This window comes from Oncorhynchus gorbuscha, linkage group LG08 (genome assembly GCF_021184085.1).
Source record: "Oncorhynchus gorbuscha isolate QuinsamMale2020 ecotype Even-year linkage group LG08, OgorEven_v1.0, whole genome shotgun sequence".
Classification (NCBI taxonomy): Eukaryota; Metazoa; Chordata; class Actinopteri; order Salmoniformes; family Salmonidae; genus Oncorhynchus; species Oncorhynchus gorbuscha.
This window is the reverse complement of record NC_060180.1, coordinates 7278165-7294971: the sequence shown is the minus strand read 5'-3', so window position 1 is coordinate 7294971 and position 16807 is coordinate 7278165. Positions and strand designations below refer to the sequence as shown.

The 16807-nt window shown below is 40.0% G+C and overlaps 2 protein-coding genes across 3 annotated transcripts in view; one reads left to right on the top strand and one right to left on the bottom strand.

Moving 5' to 3' along the window:
• zcchc24 (zinc finger, CCHC domain containing 24) overlaps positions 1–2268 on the top strand; it is a 74008-nt gene extending 71740 nt beyond the window's left edge. Inside the window, exon 4 of the mRNA XM_046358365.1 lies at positions 1868–2268. Within this exon, the coding sequence (XP_046214321.1) occupies positions 1868–1981 (114 nt within the window). The 3' untranslated portion in view covers positions 1982–2268. The remainder of the gene's footprint in view (positions 1–1867) is intronic.
• A 9392-nt stretch (positions 2269–11660) lies between these two features.
• On the bottom strand, positions 11661–16567 carry ppifa (peptidylprolyl isomerase Fa). 2 transcript variants are annotated; one of them, XM_046358363.1, is made up of 6 exons: positions 16360–16567; positions 15758–15788; positions 15530–15618; positions 14655–14751; positions 12797–12872; positions 11661–12688 (listed from the first exon to the last, which is right to left on the bottom strand). In XM_046358363.1, the coding sequence occupies exons 1-6, from the start codon at positions 16501–16503 to the stop codon at positions 12553–12555; spliced, it is 573 nt and encodes a 190-aa protein (XP_046214319.1). In that variant the 5' UTR covers positions 16504–16567; the 3' UTR covers positions 11661–12552. The 2 variants fall into 2 exon arrangements, with proteins under 2 accessions (XP_046214319.1, XP_046214320.1); XM_046358364.1 differs by having other exon boundaries at positions 11661–12657.
• Between the last annotated feature and the right edge of the window lie 240 nt (positions 16568–16807).

The window sequence follows — 16807 nt, the reverse complement described above, 5'->3', positions numbered from 1 at the left end:
AGTCCACTATCTGCTCAATAGTCTTCTATAACCTCTATATGCTCTATAGTCTTCTACATTCTTCTATAACCTCTATCTGTTCTATAGTCTTCTACAGTCTTCTATAACCTTTATCTGCTCTATAGTCTTCTATAGTCTTCTATAAACATCTCACTGTTCTATAGTCTTCTATAACCTCTATCTGTTCTATAGTCTTTTATTGTCTTCTATAGTCTTCTATAACCTCTATCTGTTCTATAGTCTTCTATAACCTCTATCTGTCCTATAGTCTTCTAGAACCTCCATATGTTCTATAGTCTTCTAGATCCTCTATCTGTTCTATAGTCTTCTATAGTCCTCTAGAACCTCTATCTGTTCTATAGTCGTCTAGATCCTCTATCTACTCTATAGTATGCTAGTCTTCTAGGTCCCCTATCTGCTCTATCGTCTTTTAGTACCTCTATCTGTTCTATAGTCTTCCAGAACCTCTATCTGTTCTATAGTCGTCTAGAACCTCTATATCTGTCCTGTAGTCTTCTAGATTTGACTCAATAGTTTTCACGTTTCATGACTTTAAGACAGGATTTCTATGGCCGGACAGAATCTCTGGAAATAAAAACATTTTATCCATTAAATAAATATACAGTTCAACTGGACAGATTCAGTCCTTCATTCTAAAACCCAAGATGTTTAAATACCAGATCCTTTCTCCTATGAAACATATACTTTTAGTCATCAAGTACTGTATATCATATTTTGGAAGACAATCCTAACATTGTGGGTATGTTTGATATGTATTTCATGTTGTTATCAGTTAGTTTTTAAACTAGTGGCAGACAGTCAAGGTGAAGGTTGGCTGCATTGTCTCCTTGGGCTGGTCCTTGGCAACCTGGGCCCGTATTTATAAAGCGTCTCAGAGTAGGAATGCTGATCTAGGATCAGGTCCGCTCTGTCCATATAATCTTAATCATTGTGATCTAAAAAGCAAAGCTGACTTTAGATCAGAGATGCTTTATGAATACGAGCTCTGGTTTTGACAAGTTAAAGAATAAGTCTGGGACCATCTGTCTGGAAACAATAACAGTATTATAAAATAAACTCTGTAAGAACAATGGGTGGGAAAGTAAATGATTGCAGAGTAATGTATGTGATTGACATCCAACAAACCGTTGGCGCTGAACGATACCCTCTGTTGTCCTCCATAGCCTTTCCAAGAAAGCGATTATTCTCTGTGGTGTAGCTGGTATTTTCATGCAGGTTTGTATCAGCAAACATGTGCATTGGACCTCTTTCTGTAATTATACTGTGTGCCGTGCTAGAGAGAGAGTCTATGTTCCAAATGGCGTCCATAAGGCTCTGATCAAAAGTAGTGCACTACATAAGGAACAGGGTACCGTTTTGGACACAGCCTCTGTAATTATATTGTGTGAGGGAGAGAGAGAGGGAGATCTGTTAAGGTTGTTTGCCACAGCTCTGAAACCAATAACACAAAGTACACTGACTCCAGGTCTGAAAACATTCAGGGTTTGTTCTTGTGGCCAAATCACTGAGAATGTGGGATACAAACAGAGCTGGTTTGAGTAGTACCCAAAGAATCTGCTGGCAAATAGAAGGCTTGGTATGTGTGTGTGTTGAATTGTCAGTGTGTGGTTAGCACCCAATTTAGAACAGAGGTTAACTCTGTTCCCCTGGCATGTTAGCACCATAACAAACACTTTAGTATAACAAACTGTTTCTATAGTGTGTATACTTGTATGTGATGACTCTCTCTTTCTCTATCTCCCTCCCTCTCTCTCATCCCTCTTTCTCTACCCTCTCTCCCCCTTTCTCTTTCCCTCTCCATCGTCCTACTTCCCTGTCATTCTTCTATCCCCCCTCCCTCCCTTAGCGTCCATTGGAGAAGCCTGATGGCCTGGACGTCTCAGACCAGAGTAAGGAGCACCCTCAGCACCTGTGTGAGAAATGCAAAGTCCTGGGCTACTACTGCCGACGAGTGCAATAATACCTTACTAACCTGAACCCTCCAATTTCCTCAAAAAGAGAGGAACCATTTCATGTCCCACGCCTCCTTCTCCATCAGAAGGAAACCTAGCAACCCTCCTGTACTGCCTTCCCATTTTCCTCTTCCCGCTCCTGGGAAAGAGAGGAACCTCACTGTCCTCACCAATACTGCCTCCCTTGCCTCCCCTCCTTCTCATCCTTTCTCACCCTCTCCCCCTCTCCACATCACCTCCCTTCACCTCTTCCTCCCTTCTCCTCATTACCTCTCCCTCCCCTCTCCCCTCCATCACCTCTGTCTCCCCTCTCCCCATCACCTCTCCCTCCCCTCTCCCCTCCATCACCTCTACCTCCCCTCTCCCCATCACCTCCCCCCTCCCCACCCATCACCTCTACCTCCCCTCTCCCCATCACCTCTCCCTCCCCTCTCCCCTCCATCACCTCTACCTCCCCTCTCCCCATCACCACTCCCTCCATCACTTCTACCTCCCCTCTCCCCATCACCTCTCCTTCCCCTCTATCCTCCATCAGCTATATCTCCCCTCTCCCCATCACCACTCCCTCCCCTCTCTCCTCCATCACCTCTACCTCCCCTCTCCCCATCACCACTCCCTCCATCACCTCTCCCTCCCCTCTCTCCTCTCTCCTCTATCACCTCTACCTCCCCTCTCCCCATCACCACTCCCTCCCCTCTCTCCTCCATCACCTCTACCTCCCCTCTCTCCTCCATCACCTCTACCTCCCCTTTCTCCTCCATCACCTCTACCTCCCCTCTCCCCATCACCACTCCCTCCCCCATCACCTCTCCCTCCCCTCCCCCCATCACCTCTCCCTCCCCTCCCCCATCACCTCTCCCTCCCCTCTCCCCCATCACCTCCCCCTCCCCCCCCATCACCTCTCCCTCCACTCTCCCTCATCACCTCTCCCCCATCACCTCTCCCTCCACTCTCCCCCATCACCTCTCCCTCATCACCTCTCCCTCATCACCTCTCCCTCATCACCTCTCCCTCATCACCTCTAACTCATCACCTCTACCTCCCCTATCACCTCCCCCTTCCCCATCCCCTCTACCTTCCCCCACATCTCCTCTCCCTCCCTTCTCTCTCCCCATCACCTCTCCCTCCCTTCTCTCTCCCCATCACCTCTCCCTCCCTTCTCTCTCCAAATCACCTCTCTCTCCCATCTCCCTCCCCCATCACCTCCCATCTCTGAATTAGCTGGTAAACCTTATTTTGCAGAGGTTTGTCACTAAGCACAATTCCTGTCCTTTTCCTAATGTCAAGGGTATGGGAGAAAGTGATCGAAGAACTGTGCAAGGATAATCCTCAGCCCTGACAGGGCCTTGTGGCCTTGTGTACCCTAGCCTAAAAACCATCTAACGGACATCCAATGTGTGTATATAATATGATATTGTTGTTACTGACAGTATTGCCCACACCTTGGGGTTTTATTCCCTCACTTTGGGAGTCTGTTGATTTTGTGTTTACAGAAGAGTTCTGCCTTAATTTTCCCTGTCAAGTGAAGTGTGTGGGGAGCATTAAAACAGACAGAGACAGGCCTTCTAGTGATGCTAATGTAACTATCGTCATGGGCTCAAGTCGGGGTCAAGGGGTCAATGTCGGGGGCAATGTCTGGGTCAAAGGTCAACTTATACATGAATAACTGTGAATGAATTATGAATTGATTATTGATTGATTAACTGAGGGATACCGTACCAAACATCCCTGGCTTACATGTTACATGTTACGTGTGGCGTATTTATTATTTGTCGTCTGTTCGTCTGTTGTGCAATTTTTTATTGATTTAAACTGGGACATATATATATATATATATATATATATGTGTATACTATATGTATGTGTGTATGTTTGTATATCAAAGTATTATTGTGTAACTGCTTCCACTTGTCTTTAGAAACGACTGTAGTTTGAGAGAGAGTCGTTCTTTGTTTAGTTGTAGTACAATGATAATAACGTTGATGTTTCGTATTAAACAAGCTGTGCGTTTACATCGGCAATGAAAGTCGGGTTTAGGTATTCATCGAATTGACAAGATTTTAACATTTGCCTGTCAAAAGGCAACTATGCAATAACAACAGTTTCTGTGATGATAAAGGCTGGATATCTAGTTTCTCTTAGCCAATATCCCCTTTATATTTAGACTCTTAAGTATTAGGTTCAATCTATCGGCAATGCTGTAGTCTTTTTTTCCCTACCTAATTTGACAGTTTACTTCCAAACAATCATTTTATTTTTGTAATGAGTTTCTTGAAAAGTAATTATGTCCTGCACTGTCTGTATGCAACCAATATTCTTATTAAGGACTCGACTTCAGCATTGTTATTTCTGGCGAGTATTTACAACTAATCTATTTGGTGTGGGATGCCGATAGATTGACATAGTTGATTAGAACTGGTATTTCAAATGGTATATAGAGAAGTACTCATTATACATTTCAAAGTGGTTTTATAATACCCCTATTGCAATTGAACATTTTTGCAATCTTTTGTAGGACACACAACTGACCAATAGAGCTGTTGCAATCTTGTAACGCTACTTTACTTGACCTAGAAATATAACAGTGAACCTTACTAATATCTGTTTCCAAGGAGTTTAACCCCTTCATAATGTGTCAAACAAGTGACAGCAGTAAATTATGTCTGGAGAAAGAGATGAGGGATGGAGGTAAGATTACTATAATGGTTGGTAAAGGAGAAAGAAGTAGAGAAGTGGAAATGTTGTCTTGTAACAAAATGGACATTTGTATTTTATCAGAGGACGTTTTGTAAGTGTGGTGATGGATTAAGTTTACGTTTCTGTGTGTTTGATTCCACATCCTATCATGATTTAAACATTAAATTGTGTCTTTAATAGAAGAGACGTAACTAACCATTACCTCTGTTTACAAAGATATAGGTCTATACTTTCAACTTTATAGTTGGAGGACCTAGAGTGAAGAATATTTTTTCATTCAACATTTTGTAACAGTGGGTATAGTTGTATCTTAGCAATGAAGGCTATTGACACTTTGGGAACTTTGTTATTTTGTGAAGAGAAGTTTGCTACCACTTTTTAAAGCGGAGGTGTATTTTTCAAATCACACACATTGGCTTCTCCAATATTTAGAATGTGTTTAATGGCTCTATAAAGGTTGAATTCGTAGCTGTATATTTTATATTATCCGAAAAGTACTAGTGCCTTGTAAAAAGAGAATAATTATTTCTAAAAATTGGAAGGAAAGTGAATAAAGAGGAGAGTTGAACTTAGTTTGGAGGTGTAATTAACTCGTGGCTAGATGTAACTGCTAGGTGTTTTGCCAAGTCTGATGCCGGTTCAAGATGTGAATACATATGGGAAAACAATATTATTACCCATTAACAATGAGAACTGGCTAATGTTTTCCTCGACACCATTTTGTTGAGTTTGGACGCAGTAACTAAAGCATCTGGCAAAAACACACACACTGTAGTTAGTCTGTTGTCATGGAATCAACAACAATGTTATTTTGTAGTCAGTACACTAATGTGAATGAGGTTTGCACTAAAAGCTGTAGACCTCATCCTCGTTCTTTTAACTTTGGCCGGGATTCAATACAATCGCGAGTTATATGGTTTGTGGCTTTTAAAGGGCATTTCCGAATTGAGTCGACATATGCAGCGTTTATTGTGAATGGGATCTCCGCGAACGAGGGAACATTGCCTTTAAAAGCTGCAATGCCTATAACCCGCGATCGGATTGAATCCCAGCTTTTCGCTTTTTGAGTCTGTTTATGACTCATTGATTGATTCAACACACACAAGTATGAGCTTGGTTTGTAATCATTCATTCAATGTGTGGATACAAAACAATACATTAAGCATAATTTGTTACAACTTGGACCATCACACTCAGTTAGTGTTAGGTACATGTATGTGGGGAGGTGAAGCCTGGTTCCAGATTTGTTGGTGCTTTCTTGCCAACCCCTATAATCATTGGCACAGCACAATCACATCTGGAACAAGGTTACAGGATAGTAGCCTACTCCATTAAATATTAGGCTAGAAATCAAATCAAATCAAATGTTATTAGTCACATGCGCTAAATACAGTGAAATGCTTACTTTACAAGCCCCTCACCAACATCACAGTTTAACAAATACCAATAAGAAATACAAGTAACAAGTAATTAAAGAGCAGCAGTAAAATAACAATAGTGAGACTATATACAGGGGGGTACCGGTACAGAGTCAATGTGCGGGGGCACCGGTTAGTTGAGGTAATATGTACATGTAGGTAGAGGTGTATATATATAGTGGTTGGGAGATGTTGCATAGCCATTCTATGGATATTTTATTATTATCATCTGAACAAAAAGGGGCTTGGAAGGAAAGAATAGTCGACCATATTTGATGTGAATCGTGTATTGATACACAGGGGTTTCATTCATTGATTACAGGTCATAGTAGATTATTATTTTCTCCCCACATAACGTTGGGATCAATTCTATATTTTCACTACAACTGAGCGGAACACTGCTGCTATACAAACATTACCATATATTCTGGTCGAGGCTTTATTCGCCTCACAACAGCAGTGTATCAGTACATGTTTCCATTAGCTTGGGTATTAGCCAACTAAACCAAAAGTGCTAATACCCATCGAAATCGATACACAGTAGGCTTATGAGTGCTCTGACTCTTAAGGAATACAATGATAAGAATATAAGAAATATCTAGAAGAATATAAGGAAAGAATCAGCTGAGATATTTCTGGTCTGATTCCAACCAGACAAGTTTGTGAGGAAGAAGCCATGTGTTTGAGATGGAATAATACGAGCTAATGGAAGCAGTTAATACATTGTGTTATGCATTTTAAACATACAGTATACAAATAATTTTTCAGATGTGTTTTTTTTGTCCTGAATTTACATATACTTGACTTTTCTAGATCATTTTCAGTATGGATTTGTTATTTTCTATGAAAGATGTGTATTTTGGAAAAAACTTTATAGATGTTACATTTTCTAAGCAATTTGCTAAAGAAAACAACCCGAGAGTTATTTTTCCCAGAAAAATATATTTAGCAAATTACTGTTTTATGTATATATTAGATGGCCATCATCTTAAAGGATCTTAGATCTGAAATGTTATGCAGCTTTGAAGCTTTCTATGTGAAAAAGGGCCTATATAAAGCTTTGAGCTTTTCATTGATGTTTTACAATAATCTGAGGGGTTTATCCTACAGACATATTTATGGAAAGAGTTTTTACAACACTTTTTTTTGTATAAAATACGCAACAAAGTTATACTAAGAAGGAAATATTGATGTCTACATAGATTACTATTAAAAAAAGTTGGTACATAATTATTAATATCCTTTACTCAATGATACGCCATTTTGTTTTTTTATGTCTTTTGTTTTGTGTTTAGAAATGTTATCATCAGTATTAAATAACCCAGAATGATACCCAAGTGCTTTAACTAATATGCCTATGAGTTGCCATTTGTGTCCTTTGAGTAGCATTCATTCATGTTTTACCTTATTAAGGAAATGGCAGACATAATTACCAATGTTTTGTTATTCAAGTTCTATATAATTGATTAAGATCTTACTAGGTTACGCAATAATACCGTTAACATGCAGAATACATCTTTTTGTTCTATCTTAGTGACTGATGCTCTCCACTGTATATGCACATTCAACTGTGAGTTGTAGATTGCTCATAGCAGCTACAAGGCACTTCTCTGAAATGTTATGTTTTTAGTCATAGTTTAGTACAGAGGGTGTCATTTACTTCTGTCAAGCAAGTGTGTGAGACAAAACACTATTGTAGAATTTGCATGTGCATGTGTTTTGCTTTTAAATGGAAAAATAAGTATTACTTTATGCAATGTATTTCATTTTAGCACAGTAACGTAGTTGGGCTACATCGTACGTGCACCAAATGGCACCCTATTCCCATTATAGTGCACTACTTTCGACCAGGGCCCACAGAGGGCTCTGATCCAAAACAGTACACTATGGAGAAAATAGGGTTCCATTTGGGACAAACGGTAGTCTCTTAGCATTCTCAACAACTTCTAATTGATTGTTACGAGCCATACAAATGTATAATTGACCGATAGTGTATACCAATTAGTATACCAATTAATACATACTGACTGAATGTGCTGTTTTAACACTTACGTGGTCAATTAGACGTTGTTTTGTTCTTTGATGTCTGTAACATTTTGAGATTGTAACGCTATAGTTGAATTGGTGTGAGTGAGTTAGGATGATGACTGGGAGGTTGTTGTGGAAACAGAAAAGAACAGATCTGTTGCATCACGTCCATGAAACGGCATTCCAAAATGTGCCTTATTTGTTAGTTAGGAAAACAAAAAACGACTTTAGTGCTTTAGTACTATTAGGTGTTGTGATGAATAAAATAAATGTTGAATTGGAAATATTTGTATTGTGTTTTTTCGGTGCATTGGTAAATGTTTACTATTCCTTCCTAGGTAGGGGTTCAACCAACTGGAACACCTACACACAATTGTGTACTGTGCCTTGCCCTCTGATGAGCTACATAGAATTGAACCATATTGCTTAAATACACATTTCCAATCCACTCAGATCTACACAGGGATAAGGACTAGGGGCTACAATACAGAAGAATAAAACTTTATTGTCTATATGTTACAGTGAAAATAAATTAGATCACACCAGTTGTTCCTGGACGTGGCTTAAATGTACTGTACATTTCCTTCAGTATTTAAAATACATCTGCAGGTTTTTCTCCCTGACATAAGACTGAGCGGAGTGTATTGATTGTGATGTGAGTGATTGGTTCATTAAACCAGGAAAGCTGAAGAAATCACAGATAAAGTATTTTAAATGATTTCAAATCATATTTGAACCCAGGTCTACACTGCGGAGGGTCGCTGGTTGTGTAATGGAGAAAGGAGAATGATGCCTCAGAGAGCTGTTGCCACTCGGAGCGGTGACGGAGTTCCTATTCTAGTTCAGACTAACTCAGTACTGGAAAGACCAGGGAGACCCAGAGGTAGGAAAAGTGACTGGTTTATTTCAACACTTTTACTGAAACACGTTTACTATTACAATGTCATTTAAGTTTTAGAAGGCTTCTATCTCTGTACTTAGAAAATATTTTTCTGTGAATCATGTACTCTAAATGAGAAAATAGAGAATAAATGTAAAAAAACAGTTTTACTCCAGCTGTGGATCGGTGTTTTCCCTAAGCCTACAGATTAACACCAGAGCACACATTTATGCTTGCTTCAAAATATACTTTACATTTGGGGAGGGGCGCAACTTTCACTGGGGACGGGAGGGACATGTCACCCCCACATTCTGAAATATCAGTTTTAGCATTGAAATGTGATAGAAAACAAAGAAAAGGTGTGCTTTAGGATCATGCAGACACCTCTGAGTGGTGGGGTAGGGTGTTCATCTGACTGGATAAAAAATATATTAAAATGATGGCCCACTTACTTCTACAAAACAAAGTTGCGCCCTCGTATTTGGGTTGATGTTGGAGAAGTGTGTGATACAAGGACAACTTCATTGCTTTTAATGATTGTAAACATGTTATTGTTTTGCATGAGTAGGGCTATTGCACTGGACGTGGTCTGCAAAGCCAAGTTTCCATGCACAGGCTTGCACATGAAATTCCAAATAGCTTAAACTTCACAAGAGGGTGGGGACCCAAATGATATCAAGTTTGTTACAACATCCCTAGCTCAAACACAGAACTGGGGCTAAAGTGTCTCTATGGCAACAATGTAACTGGAGAATTCAAACAAATTGTTGGAAGGTCAGAGCGCATATGGTTTTGTTTAAGAGCCAGGGGAGTTTTTTCATGTTAGGTTCATTATTTACTTTCATAAACTATTAGCTTAATAAGCACCACCACCACCCAAACAATTAGTCTCTGGTTCTTCAGGCTTTGGTCTGGCCACTCTCACTGCATTTCAACAGGGGAGATGTGTTCTGTTTACAATAAAGACAACATCGCTACAATAGAGGGAAGAACCTCACCATAGAAATACAGTGACTAGAATCATAGAAATGGAAAGATACCATCCTATTTCCATGGTAAGAACCCACACAAAGTAAAGTTGGCGGTGGGCATACAACTAAATGTGGTTTTCGGCAGTGGTGGAAAAAGTAAAAGAAAAGTAAAGACTGGAAAAAGTACTCATGACTGAAGTAAAAGTGAAACTTACCCGGTAAAATACTACTTGAGTAAAAGTCTAAAAGTATCTGGTTTTAAATGTACTTAAGTACAGTGGTAGAAAAAGTACTAAATTGTTATACTTGAGTAAAAGTACAAAGTAAATGCTATACATCAAATTCCTTATATTAAAGGAAACTAGACGGCACTATTTTTGTTTTATTTTTAATTACGGACAGAAAGGGGCACACTCCAACACTCAGACATCATTTACAAACACAGGTGTGTTTTGTGTGTCCACCAGATCAGAGACAGTAGGGATGACAGTGTTATATTGACAAGTGCCATAATTCTGTCCTGCTTGAGCATTCTAAATGTAACGAGTACTTTTGTGTGTCAGGGAAAATGTAAGGAGTAAAAAGTACATTACTTGCTTTAGGAATGTAGTGGAGTAAAAGTAGAAGTTGTCAAAGATATAAATAGTAAAGTACAATTCCCCCAAAAAACAACTTAAGTAGTACTTAAAAGTATTTTTACTGAAGTGCTTTACTGAGAAAAGATACCTTAATAGAAAATGACTTAAGTATAAGTGAAAGTCACCCAGTAAAATACTACTTGAGTAAAAGTCTAAAAGCATCTGGTATTAAATGTGCTTAATGTAGTGGTGGAAAAGGCACTCAATTTTCATACTTGAGTAAAAGTAAAACAGTGAAAGCTACACATCAAATTTCTTATATAAAGCAAACCAGATGGCATGATTTTCCCGTTTAAAAAAAAGTTGGGGACAGTCAGGGGTACACTCAGACATTTACAAACACTGTATTTGTGTTTAGTGAGCCCGCCAGATCAGAGGCAGTAGGAATGACAACACATTATATTGATAGGTGCTTGAATTGGACCATGTTGCTGTTCTGCCTGAGCAGTCGCAATGTAACAAGTACTTTTGGGTGTCAGGGAAAATGTATGGGAGTAAAAAGTCTGTTATTTTCCTTAGGAATGTAGTGGAATAAAAGTAAAGGTTGACAAAAATATAAATAGTAAAGTACAGATACCCCAACAAAAACTACTTAAGTCATACATACTTAAGTCATACGTTACTGGTTTTGAGAAAATAGTTGACACCAATACAGTTGATAAAATATTGGATCTGTATTCTGAACACTTTAATAGCTCATTCACTACTGGTTATTGTAGCATTCTTTACTGACTGGATTCCTGTATACTAATACAGTATAACTGTAGATTGACTTCTGCAGCTAAAACACAAATAGTCAATGCCCTTCTACTGTAGAAATCTTAGCGTTTAATTCCAGTAAGTGTACCTTATCAATTGACCTTTACAGCTTTGTTTCTCGCCAAGTGAGATGAACCAAATAGAAGCCAAATGTATGATGTCACATCCTGCTCTGAAGGACAGGAAGTAGTGTCTTGCTGTCTAAAAAAAGACATGGGATCCGTACCAGGAAGTCTTAAAAGCAGGAATAATTAGTGGTGACGACATGCAGGACACAATGAAACTGAGCAACAGAGTAAAATCTAAAAACATAGATTTATTTGGCAGTAAATGTACATTATTTTATACATTCTATAGGTGTCGGGTCCATCATACATGCCTTAAATAGTTTATAGATGATTTTCTTTAGAAAAATATTAGTGACATCTAGAATAAAAAGCACCCATTTCAGAGGTATCTTAGTACCAGTGTTGAAATACTCCAAAGTCCAAACCTCTCCATACAACAACTCTTGAATGTGTAAAGCACAGGCTATGAACATGAGAAGTTGTCATGAGTACAGACAGTATAAATGCTATAGAGTAAGTGTGTGTGTGAAGGGAGAACACATTGTCCAAAGACGATGAGATTAGATGTATGAGGGACAGCTGACAAGAGACTACATGTATGACAGACAGCTGACAAGAGACTACATGTATGAGACAGCTGACAAGAGACTCCATGTATGAGACAGCTGATAAGAGACTACATGTATGAGAGACAGCTGACAATAGACTACATGTATGAGAGACAGCTGACAAGAGACTATATGTATGAGAGACAGCTGACAAGAGACTACATGTATGAGAGACAGCTGACAAGAGACTACATGTATGAGACAGCTGACAAGAGACTCCATGTATGAGACAGCTGACAAGAGACTACATGTATGAGAGACAGCTGACAATAGACTACATGTATGAGAGACAGCTGACAAGAGACTATATGTATGAGAGACAGCTGACAAGAGACTACATGTATGAGAGACAGCTGACAAGAGACTACATGTATGAGAGACAGCTGGTGTATTTGTGGTTGTCATTTTTTAATTGGGTGAGGAAAACAGAAGAGTTTAAAAAAACTTGTACAAAATTGGACGTTTCCAAGAGTCGTTGTCCACAGTGACCTTCTCCAACCTGTCTGTGTGTTTTACTTGATCTCCCCACAGTCCGTGATGGCGATTTTCTTTACCACACCACCGTCATGACAACCAAAGGATTCCATCTTGAAGACTACCTCCATGCCCTCCTTCACCTGACCAAAGACCACATGCTTATCATTCAACCTGAGAGAGACGGAGAGAGAGAGGTGCAGTCACCAGTGAAGCTGACCAAAATGGAAATGATTCTAAAACACAACTGTGTGTCTAACCGGTGTCTAAAACATAACCTACCATTCAGTTTTAACTGTGCAGATGAAGAACTGAGAACCGTTCGTGTTCGCCCCTGAATTTGCCATGGATAAGATACCTAAAACAAAGGAAACATCAGAGCTTGCAGTATAGTACCAGTTAATTCATGTACATTGTCAATTGTATACTGAACATAAATATAAAACGCAACATCAAATCCAATTGTATGTCACATGTGCCGAATACAACCATGAAATGCTTACTTACAAGCCCTTAACCAACAATGCAGTTCAATAAATAGAATTAAGAATATATTGACTAAATAAAAAATTATAACTAACACATTAAAATAACAATACCGAGGCTATATACGGGGGTACCGGTACCGAGTCAATGTGCGGGGGTACAGGTTAGTCGAGGTAATTTGTACAATTTCAAAGATTTTACCGAGTTACAGTTTATATAAGGAAAGCAGTCCATTTAAATAAATAAATTAGGCCCTAATGTATGGATTACAGGAGAGCAGTCATGGGTGAGTCTGTGAGGGCAAAATAACCACCCACTGGGGAGCCAGGCTCAGCCAATCAGAATGAGTTTCTCTATTACAGACAGAAATACTCCTCAGCACCCCCCGACCATCCCTCAGATGATCCCATAGGTGAAGAAGCCGGATGTGGAGGGCTGGCGTGGTTACACATGGTCTGCGGTTGTGAGGCTGGTTGGACGTGCTGCCAAATTCTCTAAAACGACATTGGAGGCAGCTTATGGTAGAGAAATTAACAATACATTCCCTGGCAACAGCTCTGGTGGACATTCCTGCAGTCAGAGTGCCAATTGCACGCTCCCTCAAAACCTGAGACATCTGTGGCATTCTGTTGTGTGACAAGACAGCACATTTTAAAATGGCCTTTTATTTTCCCCAGCACAAGGTGCACCTGTGTAAATATCATGCTGTTTAATCAGCTTCTTGATATGCCACACCTATCAGGTGGACAGATTATCTTGGCAAAGGAGAAAGTCTCACTAACAGGGATATTAACAAATTTTTGCACAACATTTGAGTGAAATAAGCTTTTTGTGCATATGAAAAATGTCTGGGATTTTTTTTTCTTCAGCTCATGAAACAAACACTTTAAGTGTTGGGTTTATATTTTTGTTCAGTGTATATACACACACAATATGACTATCAATGCTTCCATTTCTCCAAACTTTGTTTCTGTGAATCAAGTCCTTTAACATAATAAATCGATAGGAACACTGTGGTGTAGGGCATTGAGCATCTGTATTGGGTAAAGGTCTATTTCCAGGTTGTCATTGTGCAAGAGAACACACCCTGAGCTGAAGAAGTGTCCATTTATCAACATGGGGTTAAGGTTTAGTAAAAAAAAAAAATTGTATGCTAGATGGGATGTTGACTTGCTTGGAAAGTAGGTCATTTGTACCGTATTGAAATAACCTGTCTGTGTAGTCAATAACGCCATCTAGTGGAGAGGAGAGCCTTTACAACAACTCTTCAACGCATGTTTTACACACTAGGGTCAACTAACCATTGTCTACTGTCTTTATTACATTTTTCCCCTAATTTATCCAGCATGGATCCAACAACAATGGTGGATGCATAACCAGGCTAGCCCAGTACAGCTCAGCCCAGTTTAGATCTGCCCAGTACAGCTCAGCCCAGTTTAGATCTGCCCAGTACAGCTCAGCCCAGTTTAGATCTGCCCAGTACAGCTCAGCCCAGTTTAGATCTGCCCAGTACAGCTCAGCCCAGTTTAGATCTGCCCAGTACAGCTCAGCCCAGTTTAGATCTGCCCGGTACAGCTCAGTTTGGCCCTAATGTGTGATTAAGGGAACAGAGGTCAGAGACAGAGGAGTTTGCTGGTTTAGTGGTCTAACATACCTGGCCCGTTGTGTTTCAGTTTGAAGTTCTCGTCTTTAAACTGGGTCCCGTATATGGACTTCCCTCCAGTCCCGTTGTGATGCGTGAAATCTCCTCCCTGAGGGCAGAGTGAGTTAGTGCTCTTACTTTAAGACAACACCAACACACAACATTGTAAATAAATACAACCTTCATAAGGGCGAAGTATAGTAGTGTAATGAAACCGGCAGGGAGAGTGAGCTTGTCCACAGTGGTCGGTAAACCCTCAACTGGCCAAAAGCCTTGGGTCACTACACTTACTCCCTCCTTTCAAAGAGCATGTCCTCGGGCTAGCCTTAACAGGATGACACCTTACTGGAACTCGATCACCGGCCTAGCACATCTGTGGGGTCCGATCACGTCTGACACCAGTGTAATGAAACAGGCAGGGAGAGTGAGCTTGTCTGGGAGTGGTCGGCAAACCCTCAACTTTTTGGCCCGTAGTCCTGTGCGCCATCGCTTGTGTCACAAAAGCATTCTGCAGTGGCAGAGTCGATATCAGAGCTTATAAACACAGGGTCGCTACAGTAGAGATACAATTTCAATGAGGGACCAAAATATTTCAATCGTTGCAGAACACAGAGTCAAAGTGATAGCCAAACAAGACTGTTTACATGGAAAGAGGTTTCTCTATGACAAGGTTTCCCAAACTCAGTCTTGGGGTCTTCCATGGGTGCACATTTTTGCACTAGTACTACACAACTGATTCAAATAATTAACTCATCATCAAGCGTTGATTATTTGAATCAGCTGAGTGAGTAGTGCTCGGGCAAAAACAAACATGTGCACCCATGGAAGACCCCAGGACCGAGTTTGGGAAACCCTGCTCTATGATAAGGTAAGCCCGGATACAGTACCTGACACATGAACTCAGGAATCACTCTGTGGAACACTGATCCTTTGTATCCAAAGCCATGTTCCCCAGTGCACAGTGCTCTAAAGTTCTCTGTCAGAAAACAACAACATCAATTCACTACTAAGTAAAACACAATGTAAGGTTATACAGTGCAGTATTTTATTTGTTGTCATTGTCCAGGTAAGTCTCATTGACTGGCTATTTCTACAGAACACAAATCAATGTTTACCTGCTGTTTTGGGCACAGCGGCTGCATTCAACTGTAATGAAATGTCAATAAAGGACAATGTCAGGTTAGTTCGGTCGATAAGCAGGTTTAATGTATTGATTGGTTCCCATGATTACTTCTAGTCTGTCGTTTTCTATGGCTAAACAATGTATTGATAGCCAGCTAGTTAGATAATAGTCTTTGTTGCTAGAAGCTAGCTGGATAGTTTTGCCCTTTTCTCTACATGAACATGCTTGGTTGAACACACTAGCCATAGCAATCTTATAAACACCCCAATCAGCTCATGATCCTTTTAGCAGAAAGAGGGGTGTGACTGTAGTTAAAACCAACTGCAAATGAATGGGCTTAGCTACTTCAACAACTAAGCATGGCTAGCTAGCTAGACAACTATTTTAACTAGCTAAGCAAGCTCTGCTGGACATGCCGTAAAATGAACCGTCAACTTGTGCAGAAAATAGCGTTATTCTATGGAGGTATGTGTATCTGCCATTTTACTGTTATTTTGTGTAGCTAACTTAGGTAACGTTAGCTGGCTAATGTCAGATTTAGCTTGCTACGGGGTCAGCATCTACGCTAGCTAGCTACGTTAGTTAGCAAGCTACCTCTATAATGATTCGTCCCAGAGGTTCATTGTCAGCTGCGATGTCAAAATACACGACTGGATTCTTGACGGGTCCAGACGAAAACAACCTGGTCGCAGCAATTGCCAAAGAGCAATATTTTATACGATTTTTCATTTGCAACATCTTTGCATAGTTGTCAACATGAAGTTCTGAGGATGGGGGTGTGTACACATGACGTCTCTTAGACCCCAACAGCGACACAGAATGATGACGTTGTATATATATGCCATTTAGCAGACGCTTTTATCCAAAGCGACTTACAGTCATGTGTGCATACATTGTGAAACATAAACAGATTTGTATTTTTATTTAAAAGTTATTTAACTAGGGCAGTCAGTTAATATGGTTCGCCTTTATCAATGGGTTGAAGTGGCGGATGGAAAAATATTTCCATTTTCAGTGATCAGATTTTCCTGCGCTTTTCGAT